The 19,556-nt window shown below is 44.4% G+C and overlaps 1 protein-coding gene across 1 annotated transcript in view; it reads left to right on the top strand.

Moving 5' to 3' along the window:
- The first annotated feature begins 801 nt into the window (after positions 1-801).
- The window catches only part of LOC141176024 (uncharacterized), a 28,193-nt gene continuing 9,438 nt past the window's right edge, over positions 802-19,556 (top strand). The window contains exons 1-6 of the mRNA XM_073659998.1: positions 802-887; positions 16,712-16,834; positions 16,964-17,143; positions 17,226-17,346; positions 17,430-17,527; positions 17,704-17,794. Coding sequence (XP_073516099.1) covers positions 16,757-16,834; positions 16,964-17,143; positions 17,226-17,346; positions 17,430-17,527; positions 17,704-17,794 — 568 coding nt within the window. The 5' untranslated portion in view covers positions 802-887; positions 16,712-16,756. The remainder of the gene's footprint in view (positions 888-16,711; positions 16,835-16,963; positions 17,144-17,225; positions 17,347-17,429; positions 17,528-17,703; positions 17,795-19,556) is intronic.

Here is a 19,556-nt window from a genome sequence, read left to right as displayed (position 1 = left end):
CGTACGCCTCGTACACGCGCGGCTCCGCTCCGTACGCCTCGTACACGCGCGGCTCCGCTCCGTACGCCTCGTACACGCGCGGCTCCGCTCCGTACGCCTCGTACACGCGCGGCTCCGCTCCGTACGCCTCGTACACGCGCGGCTCCGCTCCGTACGCCTCGTACACGCGAGGCTCCGCTCCGTACGCCTCGTACACACGCGGCTCCGCTCCGTACGCCTCGTACACACGCGGCTCTGCTCCGTACGCCTCGTACACACGCGGCTCTGCTCCGTACGCCTCGTACACACGCGGCTCTGCTCCGTACGCCTCGTACACGCGCGGCTCTGCTCCGTACGCCTCGTACACGCGCGGCTCTGCTCCGTACGCCTCGTACACGCGCGGCTCCGCTCCGTACACCTCGTACACACGCGGCTCCGCTCCGTACACCTCGTACACACGCGGCTCCGCTCCGTACACCTCGTACACACGCGGCTCCGCTCCGTACACCTCGTACACACGCGGCTCCGCTCCGTACACCTCGTACACACGCGGCTCCGCTCCGTACACCTCGTACACGCGCGGCTCCGCTCCGTACACCTCGTACACGCGCGGCTCCGCTCCGTACACCTCGTACACGCGCGGCTCCGCTCCGTACACCTCGTACACACGCGGCTCCGCTCCGTACACCTCGTACACACGCGGCTCTGCTACATCCACACTGTAAACCCCTCCTGACCCCACACATAAACTTCAGCTCATCCAGCACCATGACAACCAGCACAGCAGAGTCCTGCATCCACTGAGGCCCCTGATCATGTGACCCCTGACTCCTCCCCTCCTGTGACCTCATCACAGCTCCTGTGCGCACAGAGCAGCCATATATGTGGTGGCTGTTCTGCAGGTGGAGGTATGTGGAGACCCCATTACTGGGCGCAGGGGGCATTAACCCCTTCAGCACGGAGACTCTTTTGGGGTCTTGTGTTGCCCCTTTATAAAAATCATAAGGTTTATGTTCTGTTTCCTGTAATAGATACATACGACCCAACTATGGAGACAGGAAGGTGGAAACGTATTGTTCTCATAGTACAGGACCCCTTTACTGCCCCACAGTGTAATGCCCACATTATGCCCCTTATGCAGGATGTGTGATGCCCCCACACAGTGTAATGCCCCCATTATGCCCCTTATGCAGGATGTATGATGCCCCCACAGTGTAATGCCCCCATTATGCCCCTTATGCAGGATGTATGATGCCCCCACACAGTGTAATGCCCCTTATGCAGGATGTATGATGCCCCCACAGTGTAATGCCCCCATTATGCCCCTTATGCAGGATGTATGATGCCCCCACAGTGTAATGCCCCCATTATGCCTCTTATGCAGTATGTATGATGCCCCATACAGTGTAATGCCCCCATTATGCCCCTTATGCAGGATGTATGATACCCCACACAGTGTAATGCCCCCATTATGCCCCTTATGCTGTATGTATGATGCCTCACACAGTGTAATGCCCCCATTATGCCCCTTATGCAGTATGTATGATGCCCCCACAGTGTAATGCCCCCATTATGCCCCTTATGCAGGATGTATGATGCCCCCCACAGTGTAATGCCCCCATTATGCCCCTTATGCAGTATGTATGATGCCCCCACAGTGTAATGGCCCCATTATGCCCCTTATGCAGGATGTATGATGCCCCCCACACAGTGTTATTCCCCTTATGCAGGATGTATAATGCCCCCATTATGCCCCTTATGTAGGATGTATGATGCCCCCACACAGTGAAATGCCTCCATTATGCCCCTTATGCAGGATGTATGATGCCCCCACACAGTGTAATGCCCCCATTATGCCCCTTATGCAGTATGTATGATGCCCCACACAGTGTAATGCCCCCATTATGCCCCTTATGCAGGATGTATGATGCCCCCACACAGTGTAATGGCCCCATTATGCCCCTTATGCAGTATGTATGATGCCCCCACACAGTGTAATGCCCCCATTATGCCCCTTATGCAGTATGTTTGATGCTCCCACACAGTGAAATGCCTCCATTATGCCCCTTATGCAGGATGTATGATGCCCCCACACAGTGTAATGCCCCCATTATGCCCCTTATGCAGTATGTATGATGCCCCACACAGTGTAATGCCCCCATTATGCCCCTTATGCAGGATGTATGATGCCCCCACACAGTGTAATGGCCCCATTATGCCCCTTATGCAGTATGTATGATGCCCCCACAGTGTAATGGCCCCATTATGCCCCTTATGCAGGATGTATGATGCCCCCCACACAGTGTTATTCCCCTTATGCAGGATGTATAATGCCCCCATTATGCCCCTTATGTAGGATGTATGATGCCCCCACACAGTGAAATGCCTCCATTATGCCCCTTATGCAGGATGTATGATGCCCCCACACAGTGTAATGCCCCCATTATGCCCCTTATGCAGTATGTATGATGCCCCACACAGTGTAATGCCCCCATTATGCCCCTTATGCAGGATGTATGATGCCCCCACACAGTGTAATGGCCCCATTATGCCCCTTATGCAGTATGTATGATGCCCCCACACAGTGTAATGCCCCCATTATGCCCCTTATGCAGTATGTTTGATGCTCCCACACAGTGAAATGCCTCCATTATGCCCCTTATGCAGGATGTATGATGCCCCCACACAGTGTAATGCCCCCATTATGCCCCTTATGCAGTATGTATGATGCCCCACACAGTGTAATGCCCCCATTATGCCCCTTATGCAGGATGTATGATGCCCCCACACAGTGTAATGGCCCCATTATGCCCCTTATGCAGTATGTATGATGCCCCCACACAGTGTAATGCCCCCATTATGCCCCTTATGCAGTATGTTTGATGCTCCCACACAGTATAATGTTCCCACAGTACCACCATCCCCCCACACACAGTATAATCAGTTGCGAAACTAGGATCTGATGGGCGCCTGTGCAAATTTCGACTGACGCCCCCTATCTGGTTGAAAATATGTATGCCCCTTTTCCTGGGCCCTATCCAGGTATATGCCCCCCTTATTCTGTCGCTGTTCTTTAATGTATAGAAAAAAAATAACTATTATACTCACCAGATGCGAACTTAGAAGTCATGGGGCCCCATAGCAGAAGTATAATGCACTCTCCAGGTCCTCCATACAGTATAATGCACAACCTATAGTCATCCATATAGTATACCTCACCGTCCATAGTCCTCCATGTAGTATACTATACCATCCATAGTCCTCCATATGGTATACTGCACTCCCCATAGTCCTCCATATAGTATAATGCACTCCTCACAGTCCTCCATATAGTATACTGCACAGCCCATATTCCTCCATATAGTATAAGGCACTCCCCATAGTCCTCCATACAGTATATGGCACTCCCCATATCCCCATAGACCTCCATATGGTATAAGGCACTCCTCATAGTCCTCCAGATAGTATAAGGAACTCCCCATAGTCCTCCGTATAGTATAAGGCGCTCCCCATAGTCCTCCGTATAGTATAATGCACTCCTCATAGTCCTCCATATAGTATACTGCACAGCCCATAGTCCATATAGTATACTGCACAGCCCATAGTCCATATAGTATACTGCACAGCCCATAGTCCTCCATATAGTATAAGGCACTCCCCATAGTCCTCCATGTGGTATAAGGCACTCCCCATAGTCCTCCATGTGGTATAAGGCACTCCCCATAGTCCTCCATGTGGTATAAGGCACTCCCCATAGTCCTCCATGTGGTATAAGGCACTCCCCATAGTCCTCCGTATAGTATAAGGCACTCCCCATAGTCCTCCGTATAGTGTAAGGCACTCCCCATAGTCCTCCGTATAGTGTAAGGCACTCCCCATAGTCATCCGTATAGTATAGGGCACTCCCCATAGTCCTCCATATAGTACAAGGAACTCCCCATAGTCCTCCGTATAGTACAACCCCGGAGGATATTCATTCAGTTGTTTAATGTTGTTGAAAAAAAGTAGATCACAGACATGGCACAAAACTAAAGTCATTTCAAATGGCAACTTTAGGGCTTTAAGAAACACTAAAAGAAATCAAGATAAAAAATGTGGTACTCAGTAAGGGTAATTTTTTGCAGACCAAGCAAAGGGAAAAAATGATGGAATCACTCAATTCTGAGGAAAAAATGATGGAATCATGAAAAACAAACACACAAAAGAACACGCCAATACATCACTAGTATTTTGTTGCAGCACCTCTGGCTTTAATAACAGCTTGCAGTCTCTGAGGCATGGACTTAATGAGTGACAAACAGTACTCTTTATCAATCTGGCTCCAACTTTCTCTAATTGCTGTTGCCAGATCAGCTTTGCAGGTTGGAGCCTTCTCATGGACCATTTTCTTCAACTTCCACCAAAGATTTTCAATTGGATTGAGATCCGGACTATTTGCAGGCCATGACATTGACCTTATGTGTCTTCTTTCAAGGAATGTTTTCACAGTTTTTGCTCTATGGCAGGATGCATTTTCATCTTGAAAAATGATGTCATCATCCCCAAACATCCTTTCAATTGATGGGATAAGAAAACTGTCCAAAATATCAATGTAAACTTGGGCATTTATTGAAGATGTAATGACAGCCATCTCCCCTGTGCCTTTACCTGACATGCAGCCCCATATCATCAATGACTGTGGAAATTTGCATGTTCTCTTCATGCAGTCATCTTTATAAATCTCATTGGAACGGCACCAAACAAAAGTTCCAGCATCACCACCTTGCCCAATGCAGATTCGCGATTCATCACTGAATATGACTTTCATCCAGTCATCCACAGTCCATGATTGCTTTTCCTTAGCCCATTGTAACCTTGTTTTTTACTGTTTAGGTGTTAATGGTGGCTTATGTTTAGCTTTTCTATATATAAATCCCATTTCCTTTAGGCGGTTTCTTACAGTTCGGTCACAGACATTGACTCATTTCCTTATTTGTTTTGTTGTGCATTTCCTGTTTTGGAGACATATTGCTTTAAGTTTCCGGTCTTGACGCTTTGATGTCTTCCTTGGTCTACCAGTATGTTTGCCTTTAACAACCTTCCCATGTTGTTTGTATTTGGTCCAGATTTTAGACACAGCTGACTGTGAACAACCAACATCTTTTGCAACATTGAATGATGATTTACTTTCTTGTAAGAGTTTGATAATCCTCTCCTTTGTTTCAATTGACATCTCTCGTGTTGGAGCCATGATTCATGTCAGTCCACGTGGTGCAACAGCTCTCCAAGGTGTGATCACTCCTTTTTAGATGCAGACTAACGAGCAGATCTAATTTGATGCAGGTGTTAGTTTTGGAAATGAAAATTTACAGGGTGATTCCATAATTTTTTCCTCAGAATTGAGTGATTCTATATTTTTTTCCCTCTGCTTGGTTTGCATAAAATTACCCTTACTGAGTACCACATTTTTAATCTTGTTTTCTTTTAGTGTTTCGTAAAGCCCTAAAGTTGCTATTTGAAATGACTTTAGTTTTGTGCCATGTCTGTGATCTGCTTTTTTTCAACAACATTAAACAACCGAATGAATATCCTCCGAGCCCGGTGATTCCATAATTTTTGCCAGGGGTTGTATAATGCACTCCCCAAATTCCTACATATAGTATGTTTCTCCCCATAGTCCTCCGTATAGTATAAGGCACTCCCCATAGTCCTCCATATAGTATAATTCACAGCCCATAGTCATACATATAGTATAATGCACAGCCCATAGTCCTCCATAATGTATAATTCAAAACCCATTGTCATACCTGTAGTATAATGTACAGCCCATTGTCATGCATGTAATATAATGCACAGCCCATAGTCATACGTATAGTATAATGCACAGCCCATAGTCATACGTGTAGTATAATGCACAGCCCATAGTCATACATGTATTATAATGCACATAATACACATTCCATAATCATACATATAGTATAATGCACAGCCCATAGTCATCCATGTAGTATAATGCACAACCCATAGTCCGTACATGTAGTATAATGCACAGCCCATGGTCCTTACATGTAGTATAATACACAGCCCATAGTCCATACATGTAGTATAATGCACAGCCCATAGTCCGTACATGTAGTATAATGCACAGCCCGTAGTCCGTACATGTAGTATAATGCACAGCCCATAGTCCGTACATGTAGTATAATGCACAGCCCGTAGTCCGTACATGTAGTATAATGCACAGCCCATAGTCATCCATGTAGTATAATGCACAGCCCATAGTCATCCATGTAGTATAATGCACAGCCTATAGTCATACATGTAGTATAATGCACAGCCCATAGTCATACATATAGTATTATGGCCTAGGGTACCATGTACTCACTGATTTGAAAAACAACACATTATATTACCTTCACTCCGCCGCGCAGCGTATTTTTCTAGAGCTGGCAGCTGACTTCAGCATGCATGCAACAGGAGCGCATGATGTCACTTCCATTCGCCCCTAGTCAAGTGCCCGCCAAAGTCAGTGTTGATTGGTCAGCAGCGTGTATTGTGGCACACGGACCCGATGTGAGTGAAATACTAGGGATTAATGAGGATCTGGGGGGGCTGGGATATGCAAAGAAAGTAGGGAGCTGAGTAGGAGTAATAAATGTGCTAATAGTATTAAATGTCTGCTGGCAAATGCAAGAAGTCTTGCAAACAAAATGAATGAACTGGAAACTCTTATATCAGTCACAGAATACAATGTGGTGGGCATTACGGAAACCTGGCTGGATGAAAGCCATGACTGGGTGACAAACATAGAGGAATATACTACATTTTGGGACATAGTCAGCAATGGTGTGATGCAGGGATCTGTGCTAGGACCGATTCTTTTTACCTCTTTATTATTGACCTTGGGAATGGGATTGTAAGTAAAGTGTCAGTCTTTGCTGACGACAACAAGCTATGTAGGATATTAAAATCTGATCTTGACATTACAATATTGCAAAACGGATAAGGTGACTAAAAGGGCAAACACTTGGCAGATGAGGTTTAATGTAGATAAATGTAGAGTAATGCACCTAGGACGGAGTAACCCCGTTGCTGCATATACTGTACACTAAATGGGAGTATGCTCACGACTACAGAACAGGAGAAGGACTTGGGTATTCTGGCTACAAATAAGCTGAGCAGCAATACTCAATGTCGAGAAGCAGCCGCAAAAGCAAACAAAATTTTAGGATGTATAAAAGATATAACTAAAATTGCGTGATCCCAATGTATGGGATTCAGTTTTGGGCTCCACATTTTAAAAAGGATATTCAGAAGTTAGAGTCAGTTAATAGGCGGGCAACTAGATTACAAGGGATGGAGGCCTCTCATATGATGAGATGTTGAAAAAGTTGAGCTTGTTTAGCTCAGAAAAACAACGCCTCAGATGGGATCTTATGTACATGTATAAATATATGTGTGGTCAGTACAAAGGACTACCACATCACCTATTCCTTCTAAAGACCATACTAAGGACCAGGGGGCACTCATTACGGGTGGAAGAAAGGCAATTTTGGCACCTAAACAGGAAAGGATTCTTTGCAGTCAGACTGTGGAATGCCCTACCACAAGAGGTAGTAATGACAGACACTATAACAGCTTCAAAAAAAGGGCTGGATGATTTGCTCGATACACATAACATTGTGGGTTACAGTTAAATTAGACAAAATGTACAATTGGGGGAGGAAGGTTGAACTTGGTGAACCTAGGTCTTTAGTCAGCCTACATTACTGTGTTACTATGTTGCTATGAATGTGAGTCTGAAGACACACATTTAGCTGAAACGGCTGGCGTTGTCTAGGCCCAGTCGTAGCTGTGACTGCGGTCATTAAGCTTCTAAATATAATGCTCCCACAGTACCTACAGCATATACAGTTACAAAAAAAACAAGAAAACTTACTACACCAAATCACAGAGACAATTCAGTTTAGCCGAAGGAGAGCACTTAATTTGGCCGTTTCGTGAACGGGGGTTCCTGCGTGAACGATATGTATCTCTCTACATGAACATATCCCACACATACACTCCCCCGTGATGACCTCACATGGGCCAGGTTGTGCGCTTGTCTCAGTCCTTCATGATTTTATGCAACCCCCAACTTATGTGATAATTCCACTCCGGATGATCGCAGAAGTTGTAGATTGATGCCATATTTTCCATCTGGATTTTATCTTTACTTAGAGACCAAACATGGCATAGCTGTTGTCAGTTATGTGGCCAGTGTGCATTTATGGCTCATTGGCAGGGGCTACAGTAATGAGAAAATATGTATCATTTCTCTGGCTATCTCCAGTGCTGAGCATGTATGTGTGAAGATATTCAAGGTAATCCCCTGTCAATCACTGTGTACTACGTGACGGTGATTACAGAGATCTCCATACACAGTATAATCTGACTCTTTTGAATACACTGCAGCTTGAAAAGGAGGGGGCTGAGAAGCGAGGAGTGAGATCTCCCACAGCAGCTGACAGCTACACAGGATGTCCCATCCCCCAAGCCATGAGGCAGGCTCTTTGTGTAAGATACTATAATTTAATGTTGAGTTATGGGAGAACGATATGTCCCAGTGATAAACAAACCAGATTTTTGGAAACTGGAAGGAAGGGAGAATCTCACCAGCCCTTTCTCCACCGCCCAGCTAGCAAGGATAGAGAGATATGCAGCACAGCCTTTCGGAAGCCCCCAGGGCCACTGTGTTTGGTCTCCACGTATAGCAGAGGCCTAGCTGGGTCCATTGACACCAGAACCGGTTCCCTGGGACTATCCAGTAAGGAGGTATAGCCCATTTTAGTTTTGGGAGTCTCTTAACTAAGAGAGACCAGGGGAGGAAATTTGGGCGCAGCCACAAGGCCGGATTGGGAGTGATCCAGAGGGGTTAAGTACTCCTGGAACCCTGACATCATCGTCTTTGTTCCTGGGGAGGTCGTGCCATCAAGACATGTGGGACAAGTCCATCAACCAAGTGAAGGCCCACAAACCTCTCCTGTGGCAGCCCTTCCCCAGAAAGACAGGTCATCCATCTAAACCAGTAACTGACTTGTAATAACTGCCTTATACCTTTTGCACCGATGCTTTTTTGCTTGTAACTCTGACCACTGTATATGTATAACCCTTATGTATATAGTGTATTGTTTAGTGTGCCCTTATGGCGATTAAATATATAACTTAATCTTGGGCTGTTCTTTTATCTCGACCCACGAAACTTACGCCTGTTGTTCGGTCCAACGAACAAGCTACTGGACTGGTTTCTAGCCCGATATAGTCTATTATATCAAATAGAAACTGATGGTAGCTCTCCCAGGCTGACTAGGCTCTGCTTCACTGGAGCTAGTGAGCGGAGCCTCTCAGCCTATCAGGGTTGTGGGCGAGTGTGGTGCCACATCAGTGACTGAGTGGACCACCTCTACCCACTCCCTGGTTCCTTCCTGTCCCGTGTGGACAGGGAGTGTCTGCGCAAAATGTACCAACCTGACCTTACACGTCCTTCGGGGGGGTGCGGAATGTCACGTAGGTGCAGAGGGCAGGTCCTTACCACGTGCTCCATCTGACATAACTGTGACGTCAGGTGGGAGGCGGGGTGTGAATCCATCACAAGAGGCGGCAACAGCGAGGTTCTGCGGATTCACCCCGTTGCCGCTTCTTCACATTATGTCTCATTAATATTGGATTCATATAAATTCCAATATTCTATATTTTCTTTCGGAGACATCCTGACTGCTGAACCTGTGCTGATGAAAGGAATGTGTATGCTGGGTGACCTTGGCTATTTCTAAAGAGTGTGAGATATTCCCTTTTATCCTTAAAATACCTTTTCCTGTCTGAACAAATAGTTTAATCTGCACTCTTTGTCTATGCACAATACACACCCTCATAGTCTTTCCCCTACAAGAAGAAGCTCTTGCATGTTAATTAATCTGATTCACTGTTCTGCAACATTCAATTTTTTACTGGTATTAGTTTCTTGTCTAAGTCTTAGAGACTGTCAGCTGTTTGTCTTACTAGAAAACCTTGTGCCTGCTTTAATCCTCTTACTTCACAAGGGGCGGCCTGCATGTTGATGAGGCTGGTTCACTTCACACTATAGGTAATTTGTTCAATCCTACATCTAAGAGTGTCAACTCAGATTGCAAATGACAGAGGGAAGGAGGGAGGGGGACAATTGACTTCAGAGATTTTTATTTTCTATGACATATCCAGAAAAAAAACAAACACTGTAACTGGAGACATTAGCATCAAGTCACTCCTTTATTGGTGTTCTTATTAACAAGCTTTTATAAATGAGATCTAATGTGATAAAAAGGTTACAGCCTGGGTAAGACAGAAAACTTTCATATAGATTACCAGTGATGATGTAATCAGTGAAGGACTCTGGCCAAATATGTTTCTAGAGCCATAGTAGAAGATGAAGATGTTATCCTAATCATGAAGTAGTTATTTCTTGGGTCATGTGTAATGAATAAAAACAAAAGGTGTTCACACCCCTATAGGGAAAACATATAGCTACTACCTAATTCCCCGAAGGTAAATGAACCCTAATTCAGGGATGTGTTGAAACATGACTTTTAGTTTTTCTTCTTAAAATAACTGTGATCAAAATTTTTTAAAAACACATCGGTGTGCCAGTGCCAGTCCTATACAATGTATGATCCACTGATCTATTCAGTAAGCAACGTGTTTAGATCATACCTAGCTATATATATCTGTTCATCATGACTGCAGTTCATGGCTTATTATTGAACTGAACTGAACCTATGTTGCTAATGCACTGACACCACCAATGCTGTTTAAGAGACAATCACATAGCCACCCCAAGGGCTTCCTCAGGTGGCTGGAGCTATAATGAATACAGAAATATGCTGCTGACCTTTTTAAAGCCTTTGGATATGCACCATAGGTCCACAAAGAACCAATAGACTTTCCAGCACAAATCAGCCAATCACATTCTGTATTTTTCGGACTATAAGACGCACTTTTCCTCCAAAATTTTGTAGGAAAGTGGGGGGTGTGTGTTATAGTCCGATATACATAAATACTGTGGATGTGGGTGGTGGGGGAAGCGACAGCGGCGGAGGAGCGGGGCACAGGAAATGAATATTCATCGGAGTGGGGAGTAGTGAATTTCATTTTCCTTCATAGCCGTCACACTGTGCCTGCAGTGCGGCTCCTGGTATGTATGGCACCTTCATCCCTCTTCCTGGTATGTATGGCACCCTTCATCCCTGTATGTGTGGCCCCCCTCATCCTGGTATGTTTGGCACCCCCTGATCCCCCTCACGCTGCACAGAAAAAAAATAACAATTAAACTCCCCTCCTCTCTCGTCCCGCTCTTTGCTGGAATAGTCACTGCTCCCCATGCCGGGACTGTGTGCGTGGGAAGCAGTGACCATTCATTCTCCCTAATAGCGCGTACACTGTATGCACAACGCGGCTCCTGCTGGGCTCGGCGGTCACCGTGCCTGCTATTAAAGTCCATGAATATCCATGGGCTTTAATAGTGGGCACGCTGACCACCGAGCGCATCAGGAGCCGCGCTGCGGCTACAGTGTGCGCGCTATTAAGGTGAGTGAATGATCACTGCTCCCCACGCACACAGTCCTGGTGTGGGGAGCAGTGACTATTCCGGCAGAGCATCTCGCTGCTTGAGGGCGCATGGCAGTTACGCCATGCGCGGCTCACACAGTGAGATCCCTGTCGGCAACAGAGCTGGACGCAGTGCTGGAGGAGAGAGGAGGTGAGTATGATTGTTTTTTTGTTTTTTTTGTGTAGCGTGACAAAGCGGGATGAAGGGGGCCGTACATACCGGAATGAGGGGGGCCATACATACCGGGATGAAGGGGGCCATACATACCGGGATAAAGGGGGCCATACATACAGGGATGAAGAAGGCCATACATACAGGGATGAGGGGGGCCATACATACAGGGATGAAGGGGGCCATACATACAGGGACCAGGATGAGGGGGGCCACACATACAGGGATGAAGGGTGCCATACATACCAGGAAGAGGGATGAAGGTGCCATACATACCAGGATGGGTGTGAGGGGGGCCATACATACCAGGAAGAGGAATGAAGGTGCCATACATACTAGGATGGGTGTGAGGGGACCATACATACCAGGATGAAGGGTGACATACATACCAGGAAGAGGGATGAGGGGTGCCATGCATACCAGGATGGTGCATTGGGGTGCCATGCATATCAGGATGCAGATGGGGGCCATGTATACCAGGATGGGGGATATTAACAGAATTGGGGGACATTACTCCTATAACAGTGTCAGCAGCAGACCCCCTCCCCCTTAACAGTGGATCATGATCACATTTTTTGCTTATAAATTTTTTTTTTATTTTCCTCCTCTAAAACCTAGGTGCGTCTTATGGTCCTAAAAATACGGTATATATCGCATATGCTTAGCAAATCTCATAACTGATACAATGACCAATCGTGACAGTTATGTATTACTTTCCCAAGATGCCTCATCTCAGAGAGCCTATGATTCACCACCGCATCAGATGCCAAGGGGGGACCAACCTATATCCTAGGACCTGATAGGTGTTCCCGTGTCCACTTGCAGCGTCGATAGCCCGTGTACGCTGATGTCAGGTTATTTACCTTTTTCCCTATTGGATAACAGAGCCAGCCACTCATCGCATGCCATGTCTCGCCCTCTGATAGGTGAGTGTCAAATGACATCGCTCTCCATGGGTAATGGAGCCGGCCACTCATCGCATGCCACGTCTCGCTCCCTGATAGGTGCGCGTCAGATGACATCACTCTCCATGCGGTGACATCACCAGACATGCGCACTCACCAAAATTCCAAACTCAGGACACATTGTGTTTCAATAACAAACTGCGCATGTCCTCAAATCTCTTAAAGAGACATGATCCACATATGCAGAAAAGGAGAGATAGACAAATAATCATCATCTCTCCCTATCAGCGTTATTCATTACTCAAATCGAATGTCTGTGAACTATATAGAATAGTTGCAGGGACACAATATTTATATAAATATGAATAAATTCTCTATGCTAATCTCATTAATTACTCAGATCAATTTCATATAAGCCATAAATTAATCAGTTGAAATTGTCTAAATCCTACTATTTACATAAAAAAATTAATTGCTGGTTTACTCTCAAAAGGTTGTAACACTAACCATCAGACATATTTCCATATATCCTAATAAGTCTTGTTATCACAAAAACTTATATATAATTAACTCAATAAATTAATCATCTACTAGTATGTTGTTATTCAACATTCATAGTGTAAATAGGCATAATTCATTCATGTCACTCATATAAATGCTCCTATAGGAAAGCACTATAGCTAAATAAATCCTTCATTAAGCCCCATAGGACTACGTGAATTAAGCTTATAGATCCATCTAGCTTTTTCCCTCAAACATAATTGGTCAAGGTTACCTTTCCTAGGGCCAAGGGTAATTTTACAAATGCCCCAAAATAGCAGTTCCAGGGGTTTTTCTGCATGTAAACCTCTCATATGCTTTGAGAGAACCGTATCTGCACCAGTATTAATAGAGCTAAGATGGTTAGATATTCTCCTCCTAACCTCCTGGATGGTCTTCCCTACATACAATTTAGGGCAGGGACATTTCACTACATAAATTATCCCCTTAGATCTGCAATTAATTTGGTCCCTAACGAAATACTCATGTCCATCAGTTGGATTCGTAAAAGTCGTAACCCGAGTCATATATTTACTAAAGGAGCAGCCCCTACAAGGATCGGAGCCTCCATGATGTTTCGCTTGCCAACTCAGAATACTGCCTGCTCCTCCTAAAATTTCTGTAATTGAGGAAATCCCTCAAATTTTTCCCTATATGGAAGGTAATTTCCGGATGTCCACCAACAATCGCCCTCAAATCGGCATCAGCTGAGAATATAGGCCATTACTTCCGCATGATGTTATACACTGTGCTTGTCTGATCATCATAGTTTCCTATATGTCAGACTCTATTATTCTCTGGTGCATTCCTCTTGGGGCATAGCAGCGAATCCCTATTAGTTGTCTTAGCCCTATTAAAGACTTTGTATAGCACCTGTTTCGGATATCCCCTTGCTGTAAATCTTGAGAATAGATTCCTACTCTCTTGGATAAAAGTATCCTCATCCAAACAATTATGTCTCGCACGCAGGTATTGACCTACCGGTATACCTGCTCTCAACACCCTGGGGTGCCAGCTATCCCAATGAAGGAGATTGTTGGTGGGGGTCGGCTTACGAAATATGTCCATATGAATATTACAGTTCCCATCAATTTGGTTTGTCAGGTCAAGGAAATTGATCCTCTTAAAACCGATTTCATGGGTAAAGAACATTCCAATCCGATTCTTATTCAAAATAGATACAAAATCCCAAAAAAATCTGTCACCATCCCACAAAATCAAAACGTCAATGAACTTACCCCAAAATAAAATGTGACTAGTATGAAAACTGAAATCCTCATTGAAAACGTGTTGGTCCTCCCACCACCCCAAAAATAAATTTGCAAAGGTTGGGACACATGTTCCCATTGCGGTCCCTTTCTTTTGATAGTAGTAAAATATATCATCAAAGGTGAAAAAATAATGCGTAAGTACGAATCCTAAGAGTGACAAAACAAGAGTTATGTGATAAGAATTGTCTACTCTTCATATTTAAAAAAATACGCAATTGTCCCAATGCCCAGCTCATGGTTGGTATTACTGTAGAGGGCCTCCACGTCCAGACTAGTCAGAATGATGGTATCAGATACAGTAATATCACTTAGTTTAGAGACTAGATCTTTTGTGTCACTTATAAATGAGGGTAATGCATGAACAAATGGTGTTAAAATTTCGTCAAGATATGTACTCGCGCTCTCTGTCAAGTGGACTTCAAGCACTTCATGCTTCCCTCTGCCGAGAAGCTTTTTGGAGAAAGAAATTTCATTCTCCAGCAGGACCTGGCACCTGTCCACACTGCCAAAAGTACCAATACCTGGTTTAAAAACAACATCATCACTGTGCTTGATTGGCCAGCAAACTCACCTGACCTTAACCCCATAGAGAATCTATGGGGTATTGGGAAGAGAAAGATGAGAGACACCAGACCCAACAATGCAGATGCGCTGAACGCTGCTATCAAAGCAACTTGGGCTTCCATAACACCTCAGCAGTGCCACAGTCTGATCGCCTCCATGCCACGCCGCATTGATGCAGTAATTGATGCAAAAGGAGCCCCAACCAAGTATTGAGTACATTTACTGAACATGCATTTCAGTAGGCCAACATTTCGTGCTGACTTTGGTCTTGATAAAACAAAGGACCTACACCAGCAGATGACATGGCTTCCCAAAACATCACTGATTGTGGAAACTTCACACTAGACCTCAAGCAGCTTGGATTGTGTGCCTCTCCATTCTTCCTCCAGATTCTGGGGCCTTGATTTGCAAATGAAATGCAAAATTTACTTTCATCTGAAAACAACACCTTGGACCACTGAGCATCAGTCCAGGTCTTTTTCTCCTTGGCCCAGGTAAGACGCTTCAGGCGTTGTCTATTGGTCTTGAGTGGCTTGAGACAAGAAATGCGACACTTGTAGCCCATGTCCTGGATACGTCTGTGTGGTGGCTCTTGAAGCAATGAATCCAGCAGCAGTCCACTCCTTGTGAATCTCCCCCAAATTTTTGAATGGCCTTTTCTTAACAATTCTTTCAACCGGTTATCCCGGTTGCTTGTGCACCTTTTTCTATCACACTTTTTTCTTCCACTCAACTTTCCATTAATATACAACCCCTGGCAAAAATTATGGAATCACCGGGCTCGGAGGATGTTCATTCAGTTGTCTAATGTTGTTGAAAAAAAAGCAGATCACAGACATGGCACAAAACTAAAGTCATTTCAAATGGCAACTTTAGGGCTTTAAGAAACACTAAAAGAACACTCCAATACATCACTAGTATTTTGTTGCACCACCTCTGGCTTTAATAACAGCTTGCAGTCTCTGAGGCATGCACTTAATGAGTGACAAACAGTACTCATTAGGGTAGGGTCTGAGCACATTGCTTACTGAATAGTTCAGTGGATCATAAATTGTATAGGACTGGCACTGGCACACTGATGTGTTTTTATCAAATTTTGATCAGTTATTTTAAGAAGAAAAAATAAAAGTCATGTTTTAACACATCCCTGAATCATTTACCTTTGGGTAATTAGGTAGTAGCTACGTGTAATGAATATCTCCTTAAGTATTGCTAATGCCGATTCCAGTGCCAGTAAATGAGACAAGAATTAGCGTTATGGAAGATGAGTCTATGAGAAAAGTGTTCAGCTGCAGACTCCAAGGAAGAAACTGCTTGTTGTCTGTGGCCTAAAATATATAGGTTTTATTAGTAGATGACAGGGAAAAAAGTAGAATGTTGTAAACTAATAAAAATACCATGGTTGCTTGGGTCCTCCTCCAGTCTCTTCATTTCCTGGTCAATCCCAACGTACTTGTGATTCCTACAGCTAATCAGTTGCCAAAGCAGTGGCCAACTTAGCCAATGATTGGGAGCATGGAGGAGATGTCCTTTTCTGCAATTCAACTTATGTTCCAATCCATACAAGACTAGAGAATATAACATCTACACGTTCTATCTCCTGATATATTTCCCCTTATTGTCTCCAGTAATTGTATTATTACACAGAATTCTTTATGATGTTCCATCACTTTCCTATTTAGGACATCTTCTATATTAAGAGAATTTTTCTGAATCACCTATCAAGGATGGATATTGACAGAGACAAGATGGCGGAGAGGATATTACACCTCACCCTAGAGATCCTCTTCCGGCTTACTGGAGAGGTGAGAGATTCTGATGACGTCACATTACATCATTCTTATCTATGGGAATAACAGATGGACAGAACTGGAGAGGTGAGGACTCTGGAAATGTCTGTAGTGAGATTTATTATTGTGTCTCTCCATAACCAGGATTACACAGTAGTGAAGAAGACCTCTAGTGAGCGCTGCCAGGCCCCTGTGTCTGAGGGATGGGGAAGACCCCTGAGCCCAATCACGGGACCTCCACCTCACCCCCTGATACATGAGGACATCAATGACCAGAAGATCCTAGATCTCACCTACAAGATGATTGAGCTGCTGACTGGAGAGGTGACACTTCTGGGAATGCTGGGACATTATTAGTAATTATATGAAGGGATCGGGGGGATGACGATATCATTGTATGTGTCAGGTTCCTATAAGGTGTCAGGATGTTGCTGTCTATTTCTCCATGGAGGAGTGGGAGCATTTAGAAGGACACAAAGATCTGTACAAGGACATCATGGAGGTTCCCCAGCCCCTCACATCACCAGGTAATAGACAGGACTAAATACACACTGCCTATAATTATCTGTATGTAAAGAATGAATTCAGTCCCTGTATGTGTTTCCTCCAGATCTATCCAGTAAGAGGACAACATCAGAAAGATGTCCCCGTCCTCTTCTTCCACAGGACTGTAAGCAAGAAGATCCCAATGTTCCACAGGATCATCAGGTAGATGGAGAGAAGGTGTCATGAGATCTCCCCTATGCTTGTGCTCAGTCTTGTTTTATCCACCAGTATTATATCTTTTATATTTGTGTAATGAGATCGGTGGAGATGGCAGGATTAGAGCTGATCATAGATGTGACTTCTCCATCTGTCTGTGACTTTTACATTATTTGTTTCAGGGTGAAGATCTGACCCATATTAATACTACAGAGACATATGTGAGGGATGATGAGCAGTGTAAAGAGGAGATTCCTACATATGACTACCCAGGTGAGTAGTAACCACTAAATACAGAAAAATCACAGATTCTTCTCAGTCACTGGCTGTGGCTGCTTTATCAGTCGGATAGTCCAATCATATCTCAATCGTGTGATCACCATTTTGCCGCTAGACTACAACATTCGCCTCCAAATGAAAAATTGTTCTAATTACTTGGTGAAATTGTGAAAGCCCTTTTCTATAGATCTTACAACCTGAAGGATCCACCTACCCCCTGGGTTTAGAAGACGCTGACCGTTACCTGCCCAGATCTGTGAACTACAAAGCCAAATGACAGCGTACGTAGAATGTGCTGACAAGTGAGAAAATCACTTGAAGAAAAATATTATGATGAGCCTGTAAGAGAAAGCGGAGGGTAATGATGCTGTTGGCTTCCTAGATCCCTGATATCTTATTGGATGAATCTCCCTTCTCTCCCTTCTGTGCTGCTGAATGTGCTCATATGGTCCCTACAAGACCAGGTCCAGTCTTTCTGGCCAAACTTCACTTTTATGATCGACAACATTAAATGTGCAGTGAGGGCCAAGTGTGAATTTCTGTACAATAACAACAGAGTTTCCCTTTATCCTGAGTTTACAATTTCTATTGCAAACCAACTAACTTCAAACAGGATTGTGATAAACTATACAAAAAACATTACACCTGTGCCATGATATATCTCTAAGCTGTGCGTGGCTGATGGCTGTAATATACATTTATTCACGCCTGCAGGAGATGTGTTGGCTCCAGCCCTGGTTTCATGGATTCACTCCACGTCATAAATTCCATTATGTTTTTAATCCTCAGGAATTCAGATTACTGCACAATCTCTCCTGAAATGGGGGCGCTAATACTTTCTCTACTCTTCTGGTCAGGACTCCCAGTAACGCCAATGGTCCACCATAAATGAATCCAACTCCGGTTTAGTGTTGGAGTTCTCCCCTCATACATAGGATGTAACATTTTTTTATTCATGTCTTTTTTATCCCTGGTTCCTTTTGTTTGATAGTTTAAAGTGGGATCGGCCGGCCTCACTTAATGTTTAACTCCCTGATAGTCTTTCATAAAAGATCTCCATTACCTCTTCCAAATGCCCGAGTTCTGAATTTAAGACACCTCATCTCTGCACTATCATAACAAGTTCTCTTTAAATGTCTAACATTTCTTCTTGAAACTCCATGTGACAGAAAATATTGTCTCTTACGATAGTTTAGATTCCTAAGAGCCGCCGAGCCCCATACTCTAATTACCAGAGAGGTTTCACCACTAGTTACTCATTTTTACTGATGAAGACTGTTGAGTTTGATCATTTCAGTTGACGTGTCATTATTAGTGTTAAGCGAGCATGCTTGTTTAACCCTTTAAACGAGCACGCTTGGGTGCTCGGTGAGTATTTTCGTCGTGCTCGGCGTCTATGTTTGAATCGCCACGGCTGCATGTCTTGAGGCTGTTAGACAGCTGTGACACTTGCAGGGATTTCCTGTTTGTTAGACAGCTGTGACACACACAGGGATTGCCTAACAGCCGTGACACATGCAGCTCAAACATAGATGCCGAGCATGCTGCAAATACTCAGAGAGCACCTGAGCACGTGCTTGTTTAAAGGGGTAAATGAGGATGCTCGCTCAACACTAGTCATTATCTATGGTCACATTTTTTGACTACAGTAGTTAGTGTCCAAAATAATTTGATTTAACCACTTCCCGCAGACAGTTTTATGTTGCTAATCAGGCTCCATTTTTCAAATCTGACGTGTGTCACTTTGTGGTGATAA

This window comes from Phyllobates terribilis, unplaced genomic scaffold (assembly GCF_046119375.1).
Source record: "Phyllobates terribilis strain yellow unplaced genomic scaffold, ASM4611937v1 Scaffold_17__1_contigs__length_24005725, whole genome shotgun sequence".
NCBI lineage: Eukaryota > Metazoa > Chordata > Amphibia > Anura > Dendrobatidae > Phyllobates > Phyllobates terribilis.
Note: the sequence above shows the minus strand (reverse complement) of the source record. Positions and strands in the feature narration are given on the sequence as shown.